Source organism: Pleurodeles waltl, chromosome 7, assembly GCF_031143425.1.
Source record: "Pleurodeles waltl isolate 20211129_DDA chromosome 7, aPleWal1.hap1.20221129, whole genome shotgun sequence".
Taxonomy (NCBI): Eukaryota; Metazoa; Chordata; class Amphibia; order Caudata; family Salamandridae; genus Pleurodeles; species Pleurodeles waltl.
Window position 1 is genome coordinate 800,508,705 of NC_090446.1, and position 26,074 is coordinate 800,534,778.

Genomic DNA, 26,074 nt, shown 5'->3' on the forward strand with positions numbered 1-26,074 from the left:
AGGGTGCACAATTGCAGTGGTAACACCATCCATAGATAGTGAAAATCCTTCTGAGGGGCCATTTTCTGGCTCCCCTTCCTCATCATCCTCTAAATGGGCTTCTGCCCAGGCCCTCAGCGCCACTTGAAAGTCCTCCTTTCTGGAGGCCCCTCGGGTGGGTACCCTTAATGCCCTGCAGAATCCTTTTAGTTGTTTGACCGTGTATGTATCCAACTGGACTAGGTCAAAGTCCCCTGTCTGAGACCCAGTCAGAGACATGTTGAGTGAGGATTTAGTTTTTGAAAATTGTCAGGAAGAAACGGATTTTCAAAAAGAGATAAAAACCAAGTTGACCTTCAACTGTGGGTAGGTAGTGAGATACTTAGCTACTGTATGTCACTGCACAAATACAAGTCCTATCCTCACCGCTGATCACCAATGTTAGAAATGGGGTTTTTGGTTGGCAGTCAGGTTACCCTCTGTCCAAGCAAAAGCCCTCACTCTAGTCAGGGTAAGTCACACACTATCCAAGATTATCCTGGGCCCACCCTCTGGTAGCTTGGCACGAGCAGTCAGGCTTAACTTAGAAGGCAATGTGTAAAGTATTTGTGCAATAAATCATACAATACCACCATATAGCACCACAAAAATACACCACACAGTGTTTAGAAAAATATATAATATTTATCAGGATAATTGTAGGTCAAAAAGAATAAAGATGCAATGGAAAATTGTAGAACTATCACAGGAAAGTGATATAAAGTGTCTTAAGTCTTTAGAATGCAATACAGTGTTTTTCAAGCACAAAGTACCTGGTTTCTGGTGGAAAATCTCCTCAGAGGGCCACAGGAAAAGGGATGCGTGGAAAAAGGGGTGCGTGCGTCGATTTCTCCTCAGCACACAAAGACTTGCGTCGTTCTTTTCCACGCGGGGAAGTCGGGCGTCGTTTTCCGGCGCGCAGACAGTCTCTTTTCGTGGATCGCGGGGATTACCAGATGTCCCGGGTCTGTGCGTGGATTCTCCTACTTGTTTTCCGGCTGCGCGTCGTTCTGCGGGACTGCGCGTCGAAGTTTCGATCTCACGGCAGGCGTCGCGTCGATTTCTCCGTGGAAGTCGGGAGGCGTTGTCCTTGCGAGGCCGTGCGTCGAAATTTTGGTCTCACGGCAGGCGTCGCGTCGATTTCTCCTCGGAAGTCGGGCGGCGTTGTCCTTGCGAGGCCGTGCGTCAAAGTTTCGCGTTCACGGTAGGCGTCGCGTCGATTTCTCCTGGAAAGTCGGGCGGCGTTGTCCTTGCGAGGTTGTGCGTCGAAGTCTCGATCGTCCCGAGAGCGTCGCGTTGATCAGCGTCGGTGTGCGGCGTTTTTCTCGCCGCGAAACAAGCTGTGCGTCGACATTTTCGGCGCACGGAGCGTCCAAGTGAAAGGAAGAAGTCTTTTTGGTCCTGAGACTTCAAGGAACAGGAGGCAAGCTCTATCCAAGCCCTTGGAGAGCACTTTCACAGCCAGACAAGAGTTCAGCAAGGCAGCAGGGCAACAGCAAGACAGCAGTCCTTTGTAGAAAGCAGACAGGTGAGTCCTTTGAGCAGCCAGGCAGTTCTTCTTGGCAGGATGTAGTTTCTGGTTCAGGTTTCTTCTCCAGCAAGTGTCTGATGAGGTAGGGCAGAGGCCCTGTTTTATACCCAAATGTGCCTTTGAAGTGGGGGAGACTTCAAAGAGTGGCTAAGAAGTGCACCAGGTCCCCTTTCAGTTCAATCCTGTCTGCCAGGGTCCCAGTAGGGGGTGTGGCAGTCCTTTGTGTGAGGGTAGGCCCTCCACCCTCCCAGCCCAGGAAGACCCATTCAAAATGCAGATGTATGCAAGTGAGGCTGAGTACCCTGTGTTTGGGGTGTGTCTGAGTGAATGCACAAGGAGCTGTCAACTAAACCTAGTCAGACGTGGATTGTAAGGCACAGAAGGATTTAAGTGCAAAGAAATGCTCACTTTCTAAAAGTGGCATTTCTAGAATAGTAATATTAAATCCGACTTCACCAGTCAGTAGGATTTTGTATTACCATTCTGGCCATACTAAATATGACCTCCCTGCTCCTTTCAGATCAGCAGCTGCCACTTCAACAGTGTATGAGGGCAGCCCCAATGTTAGCCTATGAAGGGAGCAGGTCTCACAGCAGTGCAAAAACGAATTGAGGGTTTTTTACACTACCAGGACATATAACTACACAGGTACATGTCCTGCCTTTTTCCTACACAGCACCCTGCTCTAGGGGATACCCAGGGCACACATTAAGGGTGACTTATATGTAGAAAAAGGGGAGCTCTATGCTTGGCAGGTACTTTTAAATGCCAAGTCGAGGTGGCAGTGAAACTGCCCACACAGGCCTAGCAATGGTAGGCCTGAGACAAGGAAAAGGGGCTACTTAAGTGGGTGGCACAATCCGTGCTGCAGGTCCACTAGTAGCATTTAATCTATAGGCCCTAGGCACCTGGAGTGCACATTACTGGGGACTTATAAGTAGATTAAATAGTTCAATCAGGTATGATCCAAAGTTACCATGTTTACAGAGAGAGAGCATATGCACTTTAGCACTGGTTAGCAGTGGTAAAGTGCGCAGAGTCTAAAAACCAGCAAAAACAGTATCCACAAAGTGGAGGGAGGCAGGCAAAAAGTTAGGGGTGACTACCCTAAGGCTGTCAAGTCTAACAATTATGATCAGGTGGAGAAAGTCAATCCCCACTTGCCACCTCCAGGTGTAAATCCTTTAAAGAAATGGAGGTGATTTCTTGGATAGCAGGATGGGTACCGAGTTATCAGGGGGCTATTATACTTTAAACTGGTATTTGTTTACATTGGGTAAGAGAATCAAAACTCCAATGCAATTAGATCATGTTAGACCTTGCATCCTTGGCATGGTTCCCATCTGAAGTTTTGCCTTCTGACCTCCTGTTATGTTACCTTTGTTTTTCCTGGATTTAGAATTCTGAGTGCTTTACCACTGCTGACTAGTGCTAAAGTGCATGTGCCCTTTCCCTTAAAACAGGGTAACATTGGCCTTTCCACAAATGTCATATTTAATTTACCTGTAAGTCCCTCGTAAAGTGCACTAGCTGTGCCCAGGGACTGTAAATTAAACACTAAGCGTGGACCTGCAGCACTGATTGTCCCACCCACTTTAGTAGCCCTTTAAAAATGCCTCAGATCTGCCATTGCAGAGCACATGTGTGCAGTTTAAACTGCCATGTGGACCTGGCAAGTTAACTCACTTGCCAGGCCCAAACCTTCCTTTTTAATTCATATAAGTCACCCCTAAGGAAGGCCCTGGGCAGCCTCAAGGGCAGGATGCAGGGTATTTATAATGTTGAATATATATTTGTATTCTGTACATGTCCAGGAAGTCCAGGAAGTGAAAAACTCCAAAAATAATTTTCTACTGCTGCAAGCCTGTTGTAGGACTCTTACCTATGGGGTAAGACTGCTTGGTTTCAGGCATCAGCACTACAGCTTGTGTGTAACTGAGTCAGCCCCAAATGGCTGGAATCTGCCAGCCTGATCTTCTCAGCTAGCTAGCAGCACCTCACCCAAACCTACAAAGTGATTTGTGGCAGCCTGACACATAACACTCTGACTCCTCAGGTAAGTCATGGTGGAAGAGATCTTACCCCTTTCTCTCATTTGCACAAGTCTCACACAGGCGAAGGCAAACAAAGGAATGTATGATTAGTTTCAATGCATTTATTGAAAGCATGAACTGCAATTGTTAGGAAGATGAAATATAACACAGTACTGATTGTGACTATTAGAGTAAAACATATAACCGTCCTAGCATCCTGACATAATCATTAGTCTACAATTACTACCTACACTTCTAGCATCTAACATGAGAAAATAGCAGTGTTAGCCCTTTTGCCTGTACAAGACTATGGAGGGAGCCCCTGACCCCCATACCTGTTGTTCTGTTGGCAGCCCTCTGGGCTGGCTGGCGAGACAAGGTCAAGATCAGTGCAGCTTTCAATGAAGTGACACACAGCATAACATGGCTGGGTGGAATGTCCCCTCTGTCCTCCTTTGGCCTGTGTGATGTTTTCATAACAAAAGTGTTGTCTTCTAGGAACAGGCTTGACGTGATAATATGTCTAGGTTTAGAAGGTTGGCTCATAACTCTTGGAATGGCAATACTAGGTAAACTATCATGTGCAGCCTTGAGCAGAGGCACAGCACAGGATGAAATGTCATGCAAAGGAAGTGACAGCCATACTTTTGCAGAAAGGCAATTCATTTGAATTTAAAAACAACTCTGATAGAAGCAAGCCATGGTAAAATATAATGAAATTAATATAAACAAATGAAATGAGTATATAGGGAAAAGGGCACAGGCCTAGAGTTAAAATAAGTGTGCCCAAGCAAGGTGCTAAAATGAACCCACAACAGCTTCTCTGTTGTTAGTACAAGAGTGCAAGGTCAAAGACCTCAAATAAGCAATGTTAAAACTACTATTTTGAAAGCAAGCTAAAAATATACTTAAAACAGATAAAATATCCAAGTTTATAATCAGGGCAAACCAAAGAGAGGCCAAATTAATTTAGAATTTTAATAAAAATGAAATTAAATAAAAATGCAAATTGTCAAATTGAACAATATCGTGATCCTCAGGAACTCCCTGATGTCATCAATAGTGATCAAATCCAGGAAAGATACCACTTTGGCAGGCAATAAGTTGACCAGAACATTAGACAAAAGATGAAAGGAGCACATCTAATCTTTTGTTTCAGCCTCAGCTCTGGCTGAGGTGGCAGTGTTCCATGCAGTGCCAGATGTTGAAGCATGAGAGGCCTGCAAATCCACACAGAACAGATCATTGAAGACATCCCACACAACCATATGCTCAATGGACAGTTCCAGAAACTAACTCGCATCAGGAACCTTATCAGATTTAAATCCAAATAAGGTACATGTTGAAGGGAAAGGCACACTCCAGTGTGTGTTTGAAGGGGCACCACAAGCAAAGGAAAATGGGCTCCACACAATTAAGACCAGGTCAAAATGACAGCGACCAGTTCCTGTCTAGCTCTTTCAAGAGTAATGCTCCAAAGTACTGCATCATGTGTTCATGACACAGGTTGGCTGGTGTTAGCTCCATCATGTCTCATTGTTGATACAGGGCATTCATTGCAAATCAAAAATGCCAACAGCAGGATACCACCAATTAATGCCACAGTAATTGGAAATCCTCCAAAATCACTTGAAAAAAGTGAGTGGATGGTTAATGGTATTACTCCAAAGACGGTCTGGAAAGTGCTGACAAAACTAGAACCAACAGCCTTAAAAAGTGTACAATCTCAGCCGTGCTTGACACATTAAACATGCAACTTATTCACCAAAATGTTCAGGAAAGTTTTTATTTAAAAGGGACTGTATCTCTGTGGATAATTTTGCCACATGAAGGTCATAGGTCTCTTTAGCTGATGTAAGAGCTACGTGCTTTTAAAACAAATGAGCCTTCAGTCTGCTCAGCTTGTCAAAATTTACAGTAAAAGTATGTTATCGCAACAAGTAAAAACTTTAGAGGACGAAATGATATAGAGACACCTGGTCTCATTCTACAGCAGCCTTGATTACTCAGCATTAAGGCCCTCATTACAACAGTGGGGGTAAATGCAGCCTACTGCCATGCTGACGGCCGCCAGCATACCATGACCGTGGCGGTATTCTGCTACGGGTATTATGACCCACACAGAGAAATCCGCCACTATACAGACACCCACACAAGTCCAGCAGACCAAAGGTCAGTGATGAACAGCGATAACCAAACCCACACCATTACGCCAACAGGAATACGGCCACAGTATCACAACCCACGAATCACTGGTCTTTCAATCGCGGTAAACCATTGGCGGTACATACCGCCGTGCTCAAAATACATACACATTTACAAAACACCACCACATTGGACAATTCAAACTACACACACCTGACACACATACACACACCACACCCACACACTCACACCGCTATAAAACACACACCCACATTACCCACAACTCTTTCAATGAACAAAAAAAAGATTGCCCACACAGAGAGACAAGCCAGTAGCACACACTCAATCAGATCCTCAGAATACGATCACCCATACACCATCCCCACACCTCAAAGCATACACCCCAACACATCACCCCACACATCACCCCACACATTCTCACACATATCACACACACCACATCCATGGCACCCCATAGACAACCCAGGTTTTCTGAGGAGGAGCTAAGGGTCGTGGTGGAGGAAATCATCTGGGTAGAGCCACAGCTATTCGGACAGCTATTCGGATCACAGGTGCAGCAGATGTCCATTCCAAGGAAGATGGATCTGTGGCGGAGAATCGTGGACAGGGTCAATGCCGTGGAACAGCACCCCAGAACAAGGGATGACATCAGGAAGATTTGGGACGACCTACGGGGGAAAGTGCGTTCCGTGGTTGAAAGACACCAGGTAGCTGTACAGAGGACTGGCGGTAGACCCCCACCTCCTCCCCCACAACTAACAACATGGGAGGAGCAAGTCTTGGCAATAATGCATCCTGAGGGCCTCTCAGGAGTAGCAGGAGGACTGGACTCTGGTGAGTCAAATCTTTACTACTTTATCCCCCCCTGACTGCATGCCATCACAAACTCCTACCCATGTCGTCACCCCCATCACTGCACCACCTCCCATATACTGCACTATCACAACCCACCCATCCCAATACCAAGCCCTGCATGCAACACCAAAGTATGGACCCCCAACTCAGACCTGCATGGACATCATGCCCAGTAGAGAGACTCACCCAGCCCACAAAATCACCACTCACACAAGGCAAAGCTGAGAAGGAAATCACAACCATACAGGGAAACACACCCATGCACAAGATGGCACACACAGACACAATAACACTGCATTTTCATCCCCACAGGACCCCTACTCAATGTCACGGAGAGGAGGTGCCAGCTACGTCCAGCCCCCCCCGAAGAGGTCCACAGTGATGACAGCAGCTCTGCATGCCTGAATCAGGATGACCAACCTGGCCCATCAGGGGCTTCTGAATAGTTGGGTACGCAGCCACGGTCCCAACCTACCACAGAGCCTCCCCCCTCAGGAAACACCAGCACAGCACCCACCCGCCCATGCCACTGTCCCCAGGACACGTCAATCAGCTGTGTCCACCACTACAGGGACCCCAGGCAACCCCACAAACCCAGGACGATCAGGGACCTGGGGTCAGTGACAGTGGGCACACAGTCCAGGGGACAGAGGCACAGGACAACACAGAAGCTGGGAGGACTGCTGTGCGACAGGGGGAGGACAGGCCAAAGGAACCCACCCTCCACGAGGCACTCTCCAACATCCTGGGAGCATACCACCAGTGCCAGGAGATGATGGGCCAGATACTGGCTGAGTTGCAGGAGACCCAGCGGCTGCAGGAGGGACAGTACCTGGGGATCAGGGATGACCTAAACAATATCTACACCATCCTGGTCACCGCTGCAGGAGTGCTGGCTGAAATGGCCAAGACCATGAGGGAGGCAGTGGCACAACAACGGGCTCCTGACACTAGCCAAACCAATGAACAGCCTTCCACCTCCGCCGGCGCTAGTGGACAGGAGGCTCCGCCACAGGACCAACAGGCCACCAGCACCCCACCCCCTGCAGAAGGAGAACCACTCCGCAAATAGTCCCTGCGATTCAGGCAGAAGCCAGAGAACATTGCCAAGACCCCCACCAGGAAATAAGACTCTCCTGATTGTCACCCTTCTGTTCCACTCTGTCACCCTGTCCACCTAGAACTGCCATTACTCCCCTTCCTATGCCCCATTGGACAAAGCACCTGTGATACCAAGAGACTGGACTCTACCATGGACTTTCCGCCACCATCACCTCAGCCCATTGCACCCCCCCTCTACTTATGAGCACTTAAAAAAACACCCTTGGAACAATTACTAATATGGAGTCTGTCAAATGATTCACAAATATATTAGTTCAACATTATCAAAGCATTGCATCTCCAATGTACAGTGAAATATACTTTGGAATGACCTTTGGTGGGCAGTAGTACACATAGCAGGAACCAGAGTGGGGCACAGAGTTCTGAAAATAGAGATGCCAAGGGGTAGATTCAGTGGCCATACACATAGGGAAATCAGGCTGCCATGTACAATGTCCAACATAAACATGAAATGAAAAGTGAACCTTCAGTGTCTTACCTGTGTGTCACTGGAAGTACTGCTGAATAATATTGATTCTGTTGTCAGCATCTTCTTCCTCTGCCTCCTCTTCCTCACTGTCCACAGGCTCCACCATTGCCATAAGAACATCTCCAGACACACCCTCCTGCAGAAAAGGCACCCAGCGTCTTAAGGCCAGGTTGTGCAACATGCAACATTTAACGATGATCTGGCACACCTTCTTGGGTGAGTAGTACAGGTCAGATGGAGGCACCGGAACCTGGCCTTCAGGAGGCCGAAGGTTCTTTCAATAATCCTCCTTGTACGCCCATGTGCTTCATTGTAATGTTCCTCTGCCCTTGTCCTTGCATTGCTCACTGGGGTCAGTAGCCATGAGAGGTTGGGGTAACCAGAGTCTCCTGCAAATATCGAGGGACAACTGTTAGACACACACTAACCCTTAGAGACAACCCCATACCCAGACACCTACTCATAGTGTGTGGGGATCTTTGACTCACATATTGGCCATACCCGGTGCCTCTGGAGTTGGCCCATCACACATGGAATGCTGCTATTCCTCAAGATAAAGGCATCATGCACAGAGCTAGGATACTTGGCATTCACATGGGAGATGTACTGGTCCGCCAAACACACCATCTGCACATTCATAGAGTGATAACTTTTTCTATTCCTAAAAAATTGTTCATTTCACTGTGAGCATGATGCGCGGGCCATGAATGTATGGAGTGCTGTGTATGTAAGCCACATGTGCAGGGGGCAGCGGCATCCTGGCCAGAGTACAGCATGTAAGGTGGACAATGTATGTGCGTCAGGGGATAGGAGGGATCTGGTGGGCCATGAGTCTGACGGTCTGTACGGTTGACTAATTCCCTCATCTGCTCTCTTTTCCCTGCAGGTCAGCGCCCACCAGAAGAAGGGTATTTTACGTGCCATTGCCAAGGAGGTGCGGACTCTGGGTGTCTTTGACAGGCAGAGCACCCACTGACGCAAGAGGTGGGAGGACCTGAGCCGCTGGGCAAAGAAGACGACGGAGGCCCAGCTGGCCTATCGGGAGTTGGATGGGCGCTTGAAGGCATCACAGCAGCCTCAAAGGGGTGAGTACAGATACTAGCTCCTGACTTTCCGCGCATTAAGAGGTACCTGGGTGGGGGATGTGGGATATGGCTTCCCCTAGGCCAGGGCGAAAATGGCAGGGTAGGTGTCTTGTTGGACAGACTCTGAAGCACTCCAACCCCAATAATGTTAGTGGGCATCTACTACTGGGCAGGGTCCTGTGGGTTTCTGGTGTGCAGCTGATGACGTTATGCATTGTACCCCAAGGGCTGGTGACTATCTTAGTAACTGGTTGGGCATGGCCTAGTGCATAGGGCTGCTCCCTGTGTGTTGTGTATGCCAACGGTAGTGGTGTTGCTGGCATTGACCAAGTGTATCCTCTGTCTCTTCCCCCCCTTTTTGTTTTGTCACCCTGTCTCTGTGTACATTAGCATCATCTGGCGGAGGACCAGGGACACCGGAGACGGAGGGAGCTGCATCCCAGACGGGCCTGGAGGCTGAATCCACCAACGGTGAGGGCACCAGTGGGACGGAGGGTGAGGGGAGCACCATGACGGGGACAGGAGGGGAGACCACAGACATCGACTCCTCCTCCGATGGAAGCTCTCTGGCGGTGACGTACACCTTTGTGCTCACCCCAACAACAGGTACAGATGCCACCCCCATACCAGCACTGCCCTCCCAGCAGCCCCTCAGCATGTTTCCTGTGCCCGCTCACCCAAGAGTGTGGGCATGTCCTTTGCCCCAGGCACCTTAAGCCTTGCCCCAGTCAGCCCTGCTGCCCTCAGTGAGGAGGCTATTGACCTCCTGAGATCCCCCTCTGTTGGGTTGTCAACCACACTGAATGCCATCCAGGGTGTAGCAGGGCATTTGCAACAAACAAATGCATACCTGGAGGGCATTCACTCTGGCGTGGCGGCCCAACAGAGAGCATTTCAGGCTCTGGCCTCCGCACTGATGGCAGCCCCTGTCCCTGTGTCTAGCCTCCCCCCTCCAACTTCTTCTACCCAGTCCCAATCCCCTCAGACCCAGCCTATCCCAAGCACACCTTCAGACCAGCATTCGCCCAAATCAACACACAGAAGTGGTTCAGGAAAACACAAGCACCACACATCATCCCACAGGCACTCACACAAGCACCATACCCATGCAGACACACCAACATCCACTGCCTCCACTGGGTCCCCCTCCTCGTCGTTGTCCACCTCCCTCCCAGTATCGTCTCCACTCACACCTGCATGCACTACATCCTCATCCACTACCTCCATCACCAGCACGCCCATCACTACTCACCCCTCACTGGCAGTCACCACCCCACATCCATCCACATGTCCCCTGTGTCATCTCCCAGTGTGTCTTTGACTCCTCCTCCCAAAGTACACACATGCAAGCACCCACCAACCCAACAGCCATCCACCTCACAACAGCATCCAGCACATGCACCTTCACCCAAACTCAGAAGACAGACACCTCCTACCACCACTCCCTTTTCCTCCACTCCCAAACCATCTCCCTCTTCCCTCCCCAGTGTGTCTAAAAAGCTTTTCCTGCAAACATTGACCTGTTCCCTACCCCTCACCCCCCGTCCTTTCCCTCGGGCCAGGGTGTCCCAAACCTAGGCAAGCACTTCAGCCACCAAGTCGGCATCCGATGTGGTACCTCCTACTCCCTGAGGCTCAAAGGGAACACCCGTCAGGCCAGCCAGTGTGCCACCAACCCCTGCAAAGGACTAAACCATTCGGGTACCTGCCAAGGTGAAGAAGGGGATGACATGCAGCAAGGCCAAGGAGCACAATCCACCCAGCAAGTCCTTCTCCAAAACTCCAGCTGCCAGAGCCAAGGTCGGAACAGCATCAGCCAAGGTGAGGAAGGGGCAGAAAACCAAAGGCAAGGTACTTCAGCCATCGAAGGCTGCAGGTGAAGGCCTGGTGGCCACCAGCAGAACCGCCAGCCCCGCCACCTGCACCGCGGGCAGCACCTCCAGCAGCCCCGCCACAGGCACCGCTGCAAGCACTGCCATCTGCACCGCCACCTGCACCTCCGATGCCACCACTACTGTCAGCAGCAGCATCCCCAGTGGGCAGACATCCGAGGCTGCAGGAGAAGGCTGGTGCCTATCTCTACTACTGGCAGCACCGGCATCTGCACCACGGCCAGCACCGCCAGCAGCCCCGCCGCAAGCACCGCCGCAAGCACTGCCGCAAGCACCGCCACCTGCACGGCTGACAGTAGGACCACTACCAGCAGCAGCATCCCCAGTGGGCAGCCGTCCAAGGCTGCAGGAGAAGGGCTGGAGCCTCCAACCACCACTGGCAGCACCCCCACCACCACTGGCAGCACTCCCACCAGCACCGGCAACACCACCAGTTTGCAGCCTTAGGCGCCGCATTTGCATTCAGTGCAAAGTTAACTCCATATTTATATTTTGGTATTAGAAATGTCTAGCGTAAAAATATAGGAGTTTGCACCAGTTTTTGGATGAGTGAACCTACCTTGCATCAATGAGATGCAAGGTAGGCGTTTCCATCCAAAAAATGATGCTATCCCCATACCCGCATATCTATCCCCGTGCTAAAATGACGCACAGGTGGGAGAAGGGGCTAAATAATGGTACTAAGCTTGCTTTGTTGTAAATGTATATGGGTGGGGTCTGCCCAAAACGGGCATGCCAATGCCCCATCCCAATATAATATGTGGGCACAGTCTTTCTGTCCCCTGGGAAGCAGATGGGTGTAATTACCCCCGAACCGCCCCCCCAGAGGGGGGCAGAAAGTCCACTGGACATGAGGGATTTTCTTTTTTTATAAAAGAGAGGTGCAGGCTGCCCACAATAGGTACGGCCATGCCCACACCCAAATAACTGGGGCTCAAGTCTTTCTGCCCCAATGTGCCTACTAGGCATCAGGGATATTTTTTAAGAACCATTTAGGGGTTGAGGCTGCCCAGATTGGGCCTGCAGTGCCTCCTCAAAAAATAGGCACAGTCTTTCTGCCCCCATGGGCAGCTGGGGTAATTGCCCCCAATCTGCCCCTGGGGGCAAAAAGCCCACTAGACACCAGGGAATATTTTTTTTTAATAAGAGGGGTGGTGGCTGCCCACCACCATGGTGATGGTTATGCCCCCATCCCAACTGAAGGGGCAATAGTCTTTCTTCTCCCCCTGTTGACTACAGAATCTCATCTCAATGGAAAGCAAGAGGGCATTCGACTCTTTTGGGTGGTGATTTTATATATGGGCCAGGAGAGCTTGGCTAACTCCAAATATTGACCCACTTGCAATGGTGAACTAGTGTACTTTTTGGACTTAGGTAGGCTGTTGGCTGGAAAGACCTACCAAATCTAGACACTTCTGAAATCTAGACATCTGGGTTAAATTTAAATTTAAATTTTCAATATTTTTGTCGATGATGTGTTGACAGGAATCAACAAAAATTCATTCTCCGCACTTGGAAAAATAATTTCAATATTTTTGAATGATTGAAGAAGTAACTCCTGGTTGGTAGTGCGAGGGGTATGGGAACTACACAGTAGTCCCAATGTTATACTGGAAGAAGAGGGGGCAGGTTTTTAGACTGATTTAACTTACTCAGTCAAGTCATCAACTTCTCTCAGTGTGCTACTGCTATTTGAGTGTTTAATGGCTTTCTTTGATGAGGAAGCCTTCATGAATGCCTCAAGCACCTTTCTTTTCCCCCTTGTGAATAGAAGAAAGGGGCAAAGAGAACTTAAGGTTCTAACTTTAAAAAACACTGGCAGTTGCTGTTATAATAGTTCAACAGAGGATTTTGCAGAATCAGTATGATCCTCCAAAACAAGGTAGCTTCAGCACTCACTAATATACACAAATACAATCATACGCATACCTTCCAAAGACTACAGTGGTCAGAGGGGTGGCCTAGCCCAGCCTATTCCGGGCATTGATGGGCAAAGACAGGTCCGGCCTTCGTCTGGGCTTAACCTGTTGCCTCCCTTCCTGCAGGAGTGCTAGTGGTGCTTAATAGCACTGTGGATGGGGCCTGACATTGGCGTCTCACCAGGCCCTTGGAATTGTGTGGCCTGAAGTCCCCCAAACAGTCCCCTACAAAAGGTTATGTGTCCTGCACTGTTGGAGTGCTTGTGGTGCTTAATAGTACTGTGGCTGCAGGCTGATCATGGTGCCTCCCCTGGTGCTTGTAATTGTGGGGCCTGAAGTCCCCTATATAATCCCCTGCAAAAGGTTCTATGTCCAGTGCTGCAGTAGTGCTGGTGGTTCTTAACAGAGCTACAGATGCAGGCTGACATTGGCTCCTCCCTTGGTGCTTTGAATTGTGGGGCCTGAAGTCCCAGAAACAGTCACCAGCAAAAGGATCCGTGTCTGTCAATTTATCTGTTGCAGCCTGACCAGTCAAAAAATATCACCACCCGCAGTAAGGTGTGCTGCATTCCTCTTGAGGGCAGGTTGTAGGTCACCGGCCACCTAGTATAGGGTACAGAGGGCGAGGCCTGCTCTATGCACTCAGTGTGTCTCAGGACGGACTCCTCTCAGCATGGTTCCCTAAGAGGGATAAATAACCTTATTATTTGTGCCTTCTGGCACTTCAAATAGAACCATATTCTTTGCCTTTTTAAGGCATTATGAATGCCTTTCATGTTCCATGATATTGCCTTTAGCACCATCCTGAATTGTGCCAGGCTGTATTTCTGTTTCTAGTGCTGCACAGTTTGTTACATGTTGTGATTTCTGTTTGTGAGTGCCCAATCCTTTGTGCTTGAAAGGTTTAACCCCTCCTGTGTGGCCCACCCCAACTCAGCCTGCACACTTGGTACCTACCTTCCCCTGAACAACCCTTATCAAATGTGTGTTTCCCATTATTGGGAGGTTCAGCCCTGTCCCCGGTGGGGGTTTCCAGGGCTCATCACTACCACTGGTGCATAGCCAATGCATTGGGTTCTTTGATGTCACTTTTGTGTAAGGTGTCATGCCTGTTATATGCTTTCCTTACTATGGTGAATCAAATGTATGTCCCCCCTCTTGTTAGGCCCATGCACATCTACAGTTCAGATATAAGCGTCCCAGCAACACCCCCATCTCACTGCCCCCATATAAACCGGTGCCATCCATTACTTAGGTAGGATCATTTGTTTGATAAACTGAATGGCTTCTTCAGATCTTTCAAATAAGTGTCACTTGCCTTGTGTATCTATGTGTAGTCTAGCAGGTGGGAGCAAAGCATATTGCAAGGCTGTGTCTCTGAGTTTGCATTTCACCTCCTCAAATGTGCGTCTTTTTTCTGTGTTGCCAGTTAATCAGGGTAAAAGAATAACCTGTTTCATTGTATTTGATTGTTCCTTATTTATGTGCCTCCTTGAGGATGTGTACTCTGTCACAGTATTGGTGTAGTCTAGCCATGATCATTCTAGACAGCACTCATGGTGGGTGCCTCCTGCTTGGGGTACAGTGCACCCGTCCACCTCAATCACCATCATTTCCTTCAGTGCAGATAGGATCTGTGGAACTGTTTTTTTGTAGATATGCCTTCATTGTTTGCCTTTCCATCCCTTTTGCTATACCCAAGATGCAAATGTTATTTCTGTAGAGCCTGTCTTCCAAGTCTGTGGATTTGTCCTCTTGAACTTTTAGTTACGATTCTATGTCTTGCTGATGCTTAGAGGGGCCATCTATGACCATCTAAATTATGTTCACTATATGTTCTACATCATGTCTCATTAGAGAAACAAATATTGTTTCAGTCCCCAGTAGAGAGGAGGCGAAGGGAGTGAAGGTCTCCTGACTCCCCTCATTTTGCTACTGAGTGTTTTTGTTCTGGGCCATTTTCAATAGGCTTGATGGGGCTTCTGGTGATCAGCTGTTTCTGTTGGTGTATGATGCTTTTGCCACTCTGTGGCATCCAGCCCTCTTGGCCCCAAGTAGGGCCCTCTCTGCTTGCCTGCCTCCTTCACTCCGCTGCAGTGTACATGACCCATGACTGTTCCCCCAGATTGTCCCCACGTGGGCTCAGATTCAGATGTGTTTCATGAGGGCCACCTCTTGCAGCATCTGGCCATGGGTGGCCTTCACCAGTCTTGGGCATCCCTTCCTTTTCCAATGTACCTTTGCCCCCCACCCCAGCAATGAACCTGTCACCTCTTTCCTTATGCCGTGACACAATTGCATACCTTCCCATGAGGGACCCCAGGGTAGGAGGTGTTACCTGTGGCTCCTCAGTCTCTCTCTGATCATCTGACCCTGTGATTCTCACTTTCGTTTGATTCAATTTTGGGGACACCACCAGGATCCTCCCTACACGAGGCCTGCTCTTCACCCCTACTGATAGTTCTGCCTCAGAATTGCAGGACTCCTCCAGAAACTCTTCTTAGTGTATCTTATTTGGGGCAGGCTCTCCCCTCTAATTTCCACCAGGCCCCTGCTTATCTGTCTTCATCGCTCAGCCACAGCAGGCACCCAGAGGCTCCCAGATCATCTGTCCCTCCCTAGTTGGTTACGGCAGAGTTGGTCTCCAGACCCACTAATGGCATGACCAGGCATCAGGCTGCACTCAGGAGCCTTTGTAATGGCCTAAGTGCCATCAATGCTACCCAGTCAGCGTGACCGCTATAATTGTTTCTTGGATTACAGAGTCACCACGACTTCCCCCAATGTTTCCTTGTAGAGCGTCCCACCCACGGTCAATTTTGTGGCCATAGCTGAGGGAGGAAAAATGTGGTGTCCTCACTGCTGATAGCTGAAAGCGAATAGGAGATGCGTTCAGTTTGCCATCTTGATTACTCCAGGTCCAGCCTCTATTTTTAACATGGCTAGTGATGTAATTATGACTTATCTTAAGGTACGATGCAACACTTCTTTGGAGTAAGCTGCTATGACCCAGACTTGGAAGTAAGCACTGGTTGTTCCTCTGACATCTGATACAATGGTATTTAGAAAATAATGACTTGTTTCCCTCCTTCCTTTTCCTGCTACAATTTTTGAAAGAAATATTTATCCTCAACTTTCCACTTTTTATTGATTCTAAAAATCTTATGGGCTCATTTTAACCCCTTGGGTGCCCACGACGAGGTCGTTACATCCTCAGCCATTGCACTCAGGTGCCAGGGACGTAACCACCTTGGTACCAGCCCTTGGGGGAAGCACTAGCGCTCCCCCTGAGGGCCTCACACCACCCTCCCATGGGCAGGGATGGAAGGTGAATCACTTCCCCCACCACCCCCCCAGTGACATGTGATGATGTCAGTGCTCAATCGCACGCTAACCTCATTAGAGGCTGCCCCCATAGTGCTGGAAGCTTTGCATTTCTCTTCTGATCCTGGGGGTGGAGGCAGGCAGAGGCACGAAAGGAAAGGCTTTTCTATTTCTTTGATGTCTCTGAACATTTCTGCAGCCCATTCGTGAAGTGATCAGGCTGCAGAAATGCCCACTATACACCAGGGATTTTTTCTTTTCTTTTTGTATTTATGTGTAAGGCCTCTTTGGCAAGGGTCGCTCCCCATGGGGGCAATTTATTATTAGGTCTTTTCTGACCCCCTGTTTTAATTAGGCTGATCTGCCCTGGAGAGGGGTGGGAGGGGGGGAGGGCATAACCCACTAGACACCAGGGATATATTTTTTTTCATTTTTCACATATGGTGAGTGACCCGTTAGGCAAGGGTCGCTCCCCTCGGGGGGCAATTTGTTTTTAGGCCATTTCTGCCCCTCTTGGGGGAAGACCGGCCTATTTTAATTAGGCCAATCTGCCCCCAAAGGGGGCAGAAACCACTAGGCACCAGTGATAAAAAAAAAAAAGAAAACTTACATTTCTTTTACAGATGGGGAGCTACCCCTTGGGCAAGGGTCACTCCCCATGGGGGCACATTACTGTTGGTCATTTCTGCCCCCGTGGATTCAGTTTGGCCTATTTTTGTAAGGCTCATGTGCCCCCAAGGCGGGCAGAAAGCCCACCAGAGACCAGGAAAGATTTTTTTCAAATTCCCACCATACCCACACCCCCACCTCCAATGAACGGGGACAACGTTGTTCTGCCCACCGGTGGGCAAATGGGGCAATTACTCTCCGATCCACTCCTCAGGGTTGCAAAGCCTATTAGATGCCACGGAATAAAAAAATAAAATAGTGGGTTGGTGGCTACAAACCAGTATGGGCATGGTTATGCTCCCACCCCAAATAAAGGGGGTAACAGATTTTCAGCTCTCCCCTCACACACTAAAACATCTTATTCCACGGCAAGCAAGAGGACATTTGATTACATTCGGTTTTGGTTTTACATTTGGGCCATGAGAGCTTCCCTAACCCTGAAAAATTCCCCACTTGGAATGGTGAGAGCTGCACTTTTTGGATTTTGGGATGCTGCCCTTTAGAAAAATCTATGAGACCTAGACACATCTGAAAATTAAACATCTGGGTGAATCCAGGTTGCTGTGCTTCACAGGCACTCTGCACTATATTCCTACCCACAATGCCCTGCAAACCTCCAACTTTGCTTGACATCTCACATCTTTCCCACATTTTTGTGGTGGAACCTTCGGGAATCTGCAGAAATCCACAAACTTCCTACAACTCAGCATTTTTGCATCTATACCAATAAAAATTCTGCCCCAATTAACGTTTTTTTTTCAAACTACCCTTTTGGTCCCGATTTTGTGCCCCCTTATTTCGACATGTTTTTGGCTCTTCCCTGTCACAGGCACTTGGCTCACCTTCACAAGTGAGGTATAATTTTTACTGGGAGACTGAGGGGAACTTGGGTGGTAGGAAATTTGTGCTGGCACCGTGATCCCACATAGAAATGTGGGAGACATTTTATTTATTTAGCTAATTTTTAGGTTTGCTGAGGATTCTGGGTAAGAAAACACTGGGGGATCCACGCAAGTTACACCTCCCTGGACTCCCTCAGCTGTCTAGATTTCTGAAATGTTCGGGTTTGGTAGGTTTCCATAGATGGCTGCTGAGCCCAGGACCAAAAACGCAGGTGCACCCCTTGCAAAAACAGGTTGCTTTGTATTTGATAATTTTGATGTGTCCACATAGTGTTTTGGGGCATTCCTTGTTGCGGGCACTAGGCCTACCTACACAAATGAGGTACCATTTTTATTGAGAGACCTAGGGGAATGCTGGGTGGAAGGGCGTTTTTGGCTCCCCTTAGATTCCAGAACTTTGCAGCACCGAAATGTGATGAAAAAGTGTTTTTTTGTTTCCAAGTTTTGAGGTTTGCTAAGGATTCTGGGTAACAGAAACTGGCAAGAGAGCCACAAGTTACCCCATCCTGGATTCCCCTGGATGTCTAGTTTTCAGAAATGTCCAGGTTTGCTAGGTTTTCCTAGGTACCAGATGAGATAGAGGCCAAAATCCACTGCTAGGCACTTTGGAAAAACAGGTCAGTTTTCTTTGGGAAAATGTGATGTGTCCATGTTGTGTTTTGGGGCATTTCCTGTTGTGGGCACTAGGCCTACCCACACAAGTGAGGTACCATTTTTATCCAGAGACTTTGGGGAATGCTGAGTGGAAGGACATTTGTGGCTCCTCTCAGACTCCAGAACGTTCTATCACCAAAATTTTAGGAAAAAGTGTTTTTTTGCCAAATGCTGAGGTTTGCAAAGGATTCTGGGTAACAGAACCCAGTGAGAGCCCCACAAGTCACCCCATCCTGGATTCCCCTTGGTGTCTAGTTTGAAAAAATGCACAGGTTTGGTAGGTTTCCCTAGGTGCCGCCTGAGCTAGAGGTCAAAATCTAGGCAAATGTGATGTGTCCATGTTGCGTTTCCTGTTGTGGACATTAGGCCTACCCATTCAAGTGAGGTACCATTTGTATTGGGAGACTTGGGGGAACACAGAATAGAAGAACAAGTGTTATTGCCCCTTGTCTTTCTCTAGATTTTATCCTTCCAAATGTAAGACAGTGTGTAGAAAAGATGTCTATTTGAGAAATGCCCTGTAATTCACATGCTAGTATGGGGACCCCAGAATTCAGAGATGTGCAAATAACCACGGCTTCTCAACACCTTATCTTGTGCCCATTCTGGTAATACAAAGGTTTCCTTCATACCTATTTTGCACTCTTTATATTTCACCAAATGAATTGCTGTATACCAAGTATACAATGAAAACCCATTGCAAGGTGCAGCTCCTTTATTGGCTCTGGGTACCTAGGGTTCTTAATGAACCTACAAGCCCTATATATCCCCACAACCAGAAAAGTCCAGCAGACATAGCGGTATATGGTTTCAAAAATCTGCCATAGCTGGAAAAAGGTATAGAAGAAAACATAGACAAAGAGAGCTCTTTTTTTCACTTCAATTTCAATATTTTTTTATTTTAGCTGTAGGAAATCCTTGAAGGATCTACACAAATGACCCCTTGCTGAATTCAGAAATGTTCTTACTCTTCTGAAATATTTAGCTGTCTGGAATCCAGCATTGGTTTCACACTCATTTCTGGCACTAACTGGAAGGAGGCTGAAAGCACAAAAAATAGTAAAAATGGGGTGTGTCCAGTAAAATGCCAAAATGTTGACAAATGTGGTTTTCTGATTCAAGTCTACCTGTTCCTGAAAGCTGAAAATCTGTTATCAACAAACCCTTTGTTGAGGCCATTTTCATGGTAAAAAAACACACACTTTCTTCTGCAGCCCTTCTTCCCATTTAAAAAAACACATTTTGTGCAGTATTTTGGCTAATTTCTTGGTCTCCTCCAGGGTAACCCACAAACTTTGGGTACCTCTAGAATCCCTTGGATGTTGTAAAAAAAGGACGCATATTTGGCATGGGTAGCATATGTGGACAACATGTTATGAGGGCCTAAGAACGAACTGCCCTAAATAGCCCAAAAAAAGTCCTGGCACCTGAGGGGGAAAAGGCCTGGCGGCGAAGGGGTTAAACAGATTATCACTTATTACATGTAACACAAGTGGTCCTATTTATCATTACAAATGATATCCAGATACTACCTGATAAAATGTGCAGTGCAGCTTCATCCTTTTTGATTTAGGCACAGTTTTTGATACTGCATCTCATAATAATCTTTGCAATTAGTTTGGCTTCTTTTGAAGGCATTGCTAAAGCTCTGAAATAGATTGCATTATTTGTATTGGCTCAAACTCAATTGGTACACTTGAGACTGTTTTATACCAGTACCTGGGATCCCAAAGGGATCTTATTGTCTCAAACACTATTTAATATCTGTTTATTTCCAATCACTGACCTTATTCATATCTAAGGGTTTGCACTGATGTCCTATGCAGACAATATGCAAATTGTGTTTCTTTTCTGATGGATCTCATGTCTGTGCTCAGAGCAATCATGCTTGGTGGCAGTAGCAGGGTAGATGAAAAGCTGTTCACTCAAGTTAAATATGGAAAAAAATTGCTGAATTTTAGAAGGACATCAGTGATGTTCCAGGCACTCCTAAACCATCTATTGTGTTTGGCCTAGAAATACACAAAGCCCACCTGCCAACTACACCCAGTCATGTGGCCAACTGACAGGCTGCAGGCACTAAATGGCTATGGCAGGATAATGCCAACTTTCTAAAAGTGGAATTTTCAACATTGCAATTTAAAATCTGACTTTATCATAGGAGAGGATGTCTCATTACAACCCAAAATATATACTGATTACGTGATACCATATGGAAATTACAACTTTTTAAATGTAGCAAAGTAACTCCAATGGTTTCCTACAGGATAGGTAGGCACAGCAAAAGTGAAAAAGGAATGTATGCATTTGTCACTACCAGGACATGTACAGCTTTAACAATATATGTATTGCTTTTCAATTACACTGCATCCTGCCTTCTTGGATGTCTGGGGCCTAGCCTGGGTGTGACCTATACATATTAAGAACAATGGTTTGGGCCTGGCAAAAGGTTTTTTTTAGTTTAAACTGCACACACAGGCTGCAATAGAAGGCCTGAGACATGTTTAAAGGGGTACTTACGTGAGTGGCACAACATGTGCTGCAGGCTCTCTAATAGCATTTAATTTATAGGCCGGGGTGCATGTAGTCCTACTTTACCAGGGACTTCAAAGTAAATTAAATATGCCATTTGGTCATAAGCCAATTCTACAATACTTAAGGGAAAAGGACAATCAGTATTCTCCTGGTTAGCAGTGGTAAAGGGAGCAGACTCCTAAAAAACAACAAAAGTGGGTTAAAGAAACAGGAGGGTGAAGGCAAAAAGTCACGGGATGACCCTGCGGAAAGGGCTTTGTATAATAAGCAAAAGCAGGAGGGGTAAGGTAAACCATTTGGAGTGACAGGTCTCACAATGAATATTTTTATATCTTGCCCCAAAGTTGTGGATTTTTCTGCACATAATATAAGGAGTGGAAGAGAATGTTTTAAAATTTCGTGAGAGGCCAAACGCTTGGTTCATTTGCTAGATATTTGTACCTGTAACTATTCCACACTAGGATGCCCCAATCTTGCACTGTTTGCACTTTATTAATTGCATATGGTTAGCAGAACAATATAGGTGCTTCCTATAGGTACATCTGAATAGGTGTAGAGACCATTTTTGCTTTTAATGTACATCACAGGAAAATAAGCAATGAAAAGTTAATATTGGATTTAAATTACTGCTACATGAAAACATAGGTTAAACAAGTATGACTAAAACATTATAAATGGATAAAGAATTAAACAAAAAATGCATTTTTTACATAGTGATCCGCCATCCATGGCATTGATATGCACTTTTTTTTAGATGGATGTGCACATATGATCAGACAAAAATTCCATTTGCAATGCACAAAATCAAATGGCTGAAGAGGGCTAACTCATTGTCCTGTACCATATGCAGTGGTGCAGTGGAACAAACATATGAATGACTGTTAAACAGGCCAAAGGATTAACAGGACCTGGCCCACAGTTCTCTAAATACGTGTATGCTTGTGCATTTTTTGTTCATGATTTATTTTGATTACATACGGCTTGCAAACAACTATAGCTATCACAAGGTCAGACCTATAAAGAGACATCATGTATTCTTTAATAAATTTAGAGCCTTTTAGCTACATAGAAATATTGGTATCTTTTGGTTTGGTTTGACAGCGGAGCTGTCTCCAGACTTCATGTGATCAACAGAAAAGAACGTTAAGAAGCACTATGGAAAGAGGCCTTAGCCCCCACCCACATGTTGATTACCATGGGAACAGCTTTTGAATGGGATGAAGTTGGGTGCTTTTGCTGAAAGTAGTGCTTGTATTGCACTTTTGGTCTTGTGAGAAACCTTATGATCGATACAGCAAACATGAATTGGTTAATGTGAAGGTAATGTCCATGATCAAGGCAATAGGTCTGATCTGTTAATTATGACCTGTTATGCCAAAGCCAGTAGCTGTGTTGTATTTACTGTGAAAAGTATATGATAAAGTCAATATGCATGTAAAGGTGGATTGCTGGTAAAGCAGGTGCAGACATGGTATCTCACAGATTACCATAATGGACAAGGGTTTTGGTAGTGGGTAACCCCTATAACATCCCAAGGGGTGGGAGGGCAGAAGCTTTCAACAGTGCTAATCCTCGGTAGGCACTCTTAGGTAGGAAAAGGATGTTGTACATTGTTTTGCAAACTGTAATTTTATACATATCTAAGTCTATGACCGCATGTCTGATGGTTGTTTTTTTGGGAATGCTTATGTCTAATACACTGGGCCTGAGTTGGCTGATATGGCTTGCCCATGATAAAGGCTATAGATCTGATTAGTTAATTTTCAAACGTTATGTCAGATTTCATAAGACTGATCTTATTACAAAGAAATTTACAGCCAGTGAAATGTGCTTGATGTTTTCAGTGTGAAATATGGGCTTTAAGGATGTATTATTATTGCACTGCATTAATGTCTGTGGACAGGTGTTTTGTTACTTGGAATCACACAGAGTTTTGGTGTTGCTTTGCCCCCTTTGACAGACCTTTCGGGTAGGTGATTTGCACTATTTCTTGTTTTCACCTCATAGTAGACAGTTCATATTGTTTTGCAAGCTCTAATGTTGTGCCTATTTGTAATTTTGTGACGGTATGCCTGTAGGTTGCCCTCTTATGGACAGTACAAAACATCTGAATTGGTTATCATGACAGACTAATGGTAAAGGATGTAGGCTTGATTGTTCATTTAGTAAACGTTACTTCAGATGTCATTGAGCTGATCTGTTTATTAAGAAAAGTTATGACAAAATCAGTAGGACTGACTTACATATTGATTGTGAAAAGTAAATGTGAAACCCAATAGGCTTTTAATGGTGGATTGTTGGTACACCTTCTCAAAGACTTTAGATAGATATTTTGTTATGTGAAATCTCACAGACTACTTCAAAGGTCAAAGATTTTGGTGTTTGTCACCCCCTCTTACAAATGCTGGGGAAAGAAGATTTGCAATTTAAAAATAGTAAAAATGTGTTACTCTGTTTTTTGGTGATGCTGTGTATTGTTTTGCCAACTGTAATTTTATACATATTTGTAACTTTATGACTGTACACCGGAAGGTTGCTTTGTGGAAACGCTTATGCTCAGCACAGTAACCCTGAGATGGCTAAGGAGACAAAGAAGTGCTAAAGGCTAAAAGACCGACTGTGCATTAACAAATGTTATGTCAGCTGTCATACATCAAATCTGTTTTTTATTTTGTTTGTTTGTTTTTAGAAAATCCTGCAGACCGTTGTACCAGGCCACTTATTTCATCTTTAGTGCAGCTCATTCAAAGATTTTACTACTTATAAACCAGGCAACTAAATTCGAATGCTACTGATGATAGTGTGTCATTGCTTTAAATCAAAAGAATGCCTCCATGTTTCAATGCATTACTTCAGCCATTTTGGATCAGTACAATTATATTTACTCTGCACAATACTATTTAAAGATTGCCACCCGGTGAGATGCTCATTAAACAGTTATTTTGCTTCTGAACGTGGCTGCCATGTTGTAAAATTTTAAACAACAATAAATCATGTACAATGCCACTCCAAGACAGCTGCATGCTACAGTATTTAATTTTAGTTTGTAAGCATATGTTTGCCACATTTAGGCATGTTTAAATTTTTTTACCTTTATTACTATAATTTATGTTAAATTTGCTTGTTGGTTTTATATATGGTTTACTGTGATTGGGAGAGTGACTCATTGCAAGAATGAGTCAGTGAATGGGTGAATGGTTGCATGAGGGTAAGAATGAGTGGCAGAGTGCAAATATATAGACCTCTTTCAGTTATGAGCCACACCTATTTGCCTTTCAAATGTTTGTTTTAAGATGCCAAACACAAAATCTATAAGCTCTTCATCTTACATCGCAGTTAACTACAAACAATACCATTTAGAAATATACATTTGCAAGTAGTTAGGGTCGAAGTGCATCTGCATTTAAATTTTTATTGCAAAACAAATAACTAAACAAAAATTGAACTGGGCACAAAGTTCAGTTTAAAAACAAATCTTACTAGCTTTTGGATAGCATGAAAGTGTAAATTTTACGAACACACTGCCAACATTTTGGCATAACCCAACCTAGACTAGCTTTGCCTAACCTAATCAAGCCTAACCTAACCAAACGAAACTGAACCTTACCTTAATGACTTCTAGTCAGAATAATAGGTATGAAGGCCTTAACATTGAGCAGTTTTAACTAAAAGCTATTTGACATAAACGTGGAGCTTATCCTCCTTAAAGATCATTATTTTATTGCACATACTACAGTAGAATCATATCTCCAATTGCAGATAAAATCCAATATTTTTACCTACTAAGGGCAACAAAGGAAATTACATTGGTTGACCGGTGCCATCCTTAAAAGTCACACTGTAAAGCTATAGATTGTGAAGTAATCATAATTGTGGGTTAAATGCCACCATAAGAGTAAAAGTGGTACAACTTCAGAATCTTATTAAGAAGCATAAGCAGGTTTAGGGGCCGGCAAATTGATCATTCGAGTAACACCTGAAAGATGCCATTGTCATAAATTACTGTGGTGTTTATTTCCTGTTCCATCAGTTGCTTGCTTCCACTAGGAGGGCATAGTGCTCATAGGCACCTATGTCTCCACTACTGTATGAGCTAGAGGCAAATGAGATGGTTCACCTCAAAGAAGAGACTCTTAGCATTTTATAACCTAATGTATACTCCGAAGTTCTGCAATTAAGACCACTTGCAACTCCCAAGTGTGGGCTATGAACAGCTTGATGTAAGAAAGCTAGGAATAAAATGAATCAGAATAACTAGGAATTAATCATCCAAACAAATTTCATTTAGAATTTGATTGGCTTTAGAACATTTTTGCACAACCATTAATGTCTGAAACATTGAATATTTGCTCTCATTTTTAGGTTGTGCTCATTCATGTACTGGTAATTTTACCCTTTCCTCTGCTACCGCCATATTGGTTTTGCTATTACAAAATATTCTATATCTTTTATTCCAGACCTTCAAGACCATACAACACAAATTCTGATAAGGTATGTACATATTATATTTACATTATTGATTATGTAGTTAAGAATTTGTAAATGGCAAGGTTTTTTTCTGGTGTTTTCTAGCCATGCACAGGAGAGTTGTTCATGGGACTTTTTTATCAATATGACTTTCTATATGATATTCTGTTCTGCAAATGCTGGTTTTGGAAGCTGAAACTGGTTTGGATCCAGTAGGTCCACATGGGGTTTGATTGTTGATGTTGGATATGATTAGCAATGTCTAATGGATTAAAGGCTACATTGACCTTACTGAAAATTATACTCGTAACATGCTTGTCACACTATGGGGGTCATTCCAACCCTGGCGGTCGGTGATAAAGCGGCGGCCAACCCGCCAACAGGCAGGCGGTCCAAAAAATGCAATTCTGACCCTGGCGGGAACCTCCAACAT

At 45.7% G+C, this 26,074-nt stretch overlaps 1 protein-coding gene across 1 annotated transcript in view; it reads left to right on the forward strand.

The window, feature by feature from the left end:
• Positions 1–25,716, forward strand: part of LCP2 (lymphocyte cytosolic protein 2) — a 465,302-nt gene extending 439,586 nt beyond the window's left edge. The window contains exon 13 of the mRNA XM_069201712.1: positions 25,632–25,716. Coding sequence (XP_069057813.1) covers positions 25,632–25,716 — 85 coding nt within the window. The remainder of the gene's footprint in view (positions 1–25,631) is intronic.
• Positions 25,717–26,074: the final 358 nt, after the last annotated feature.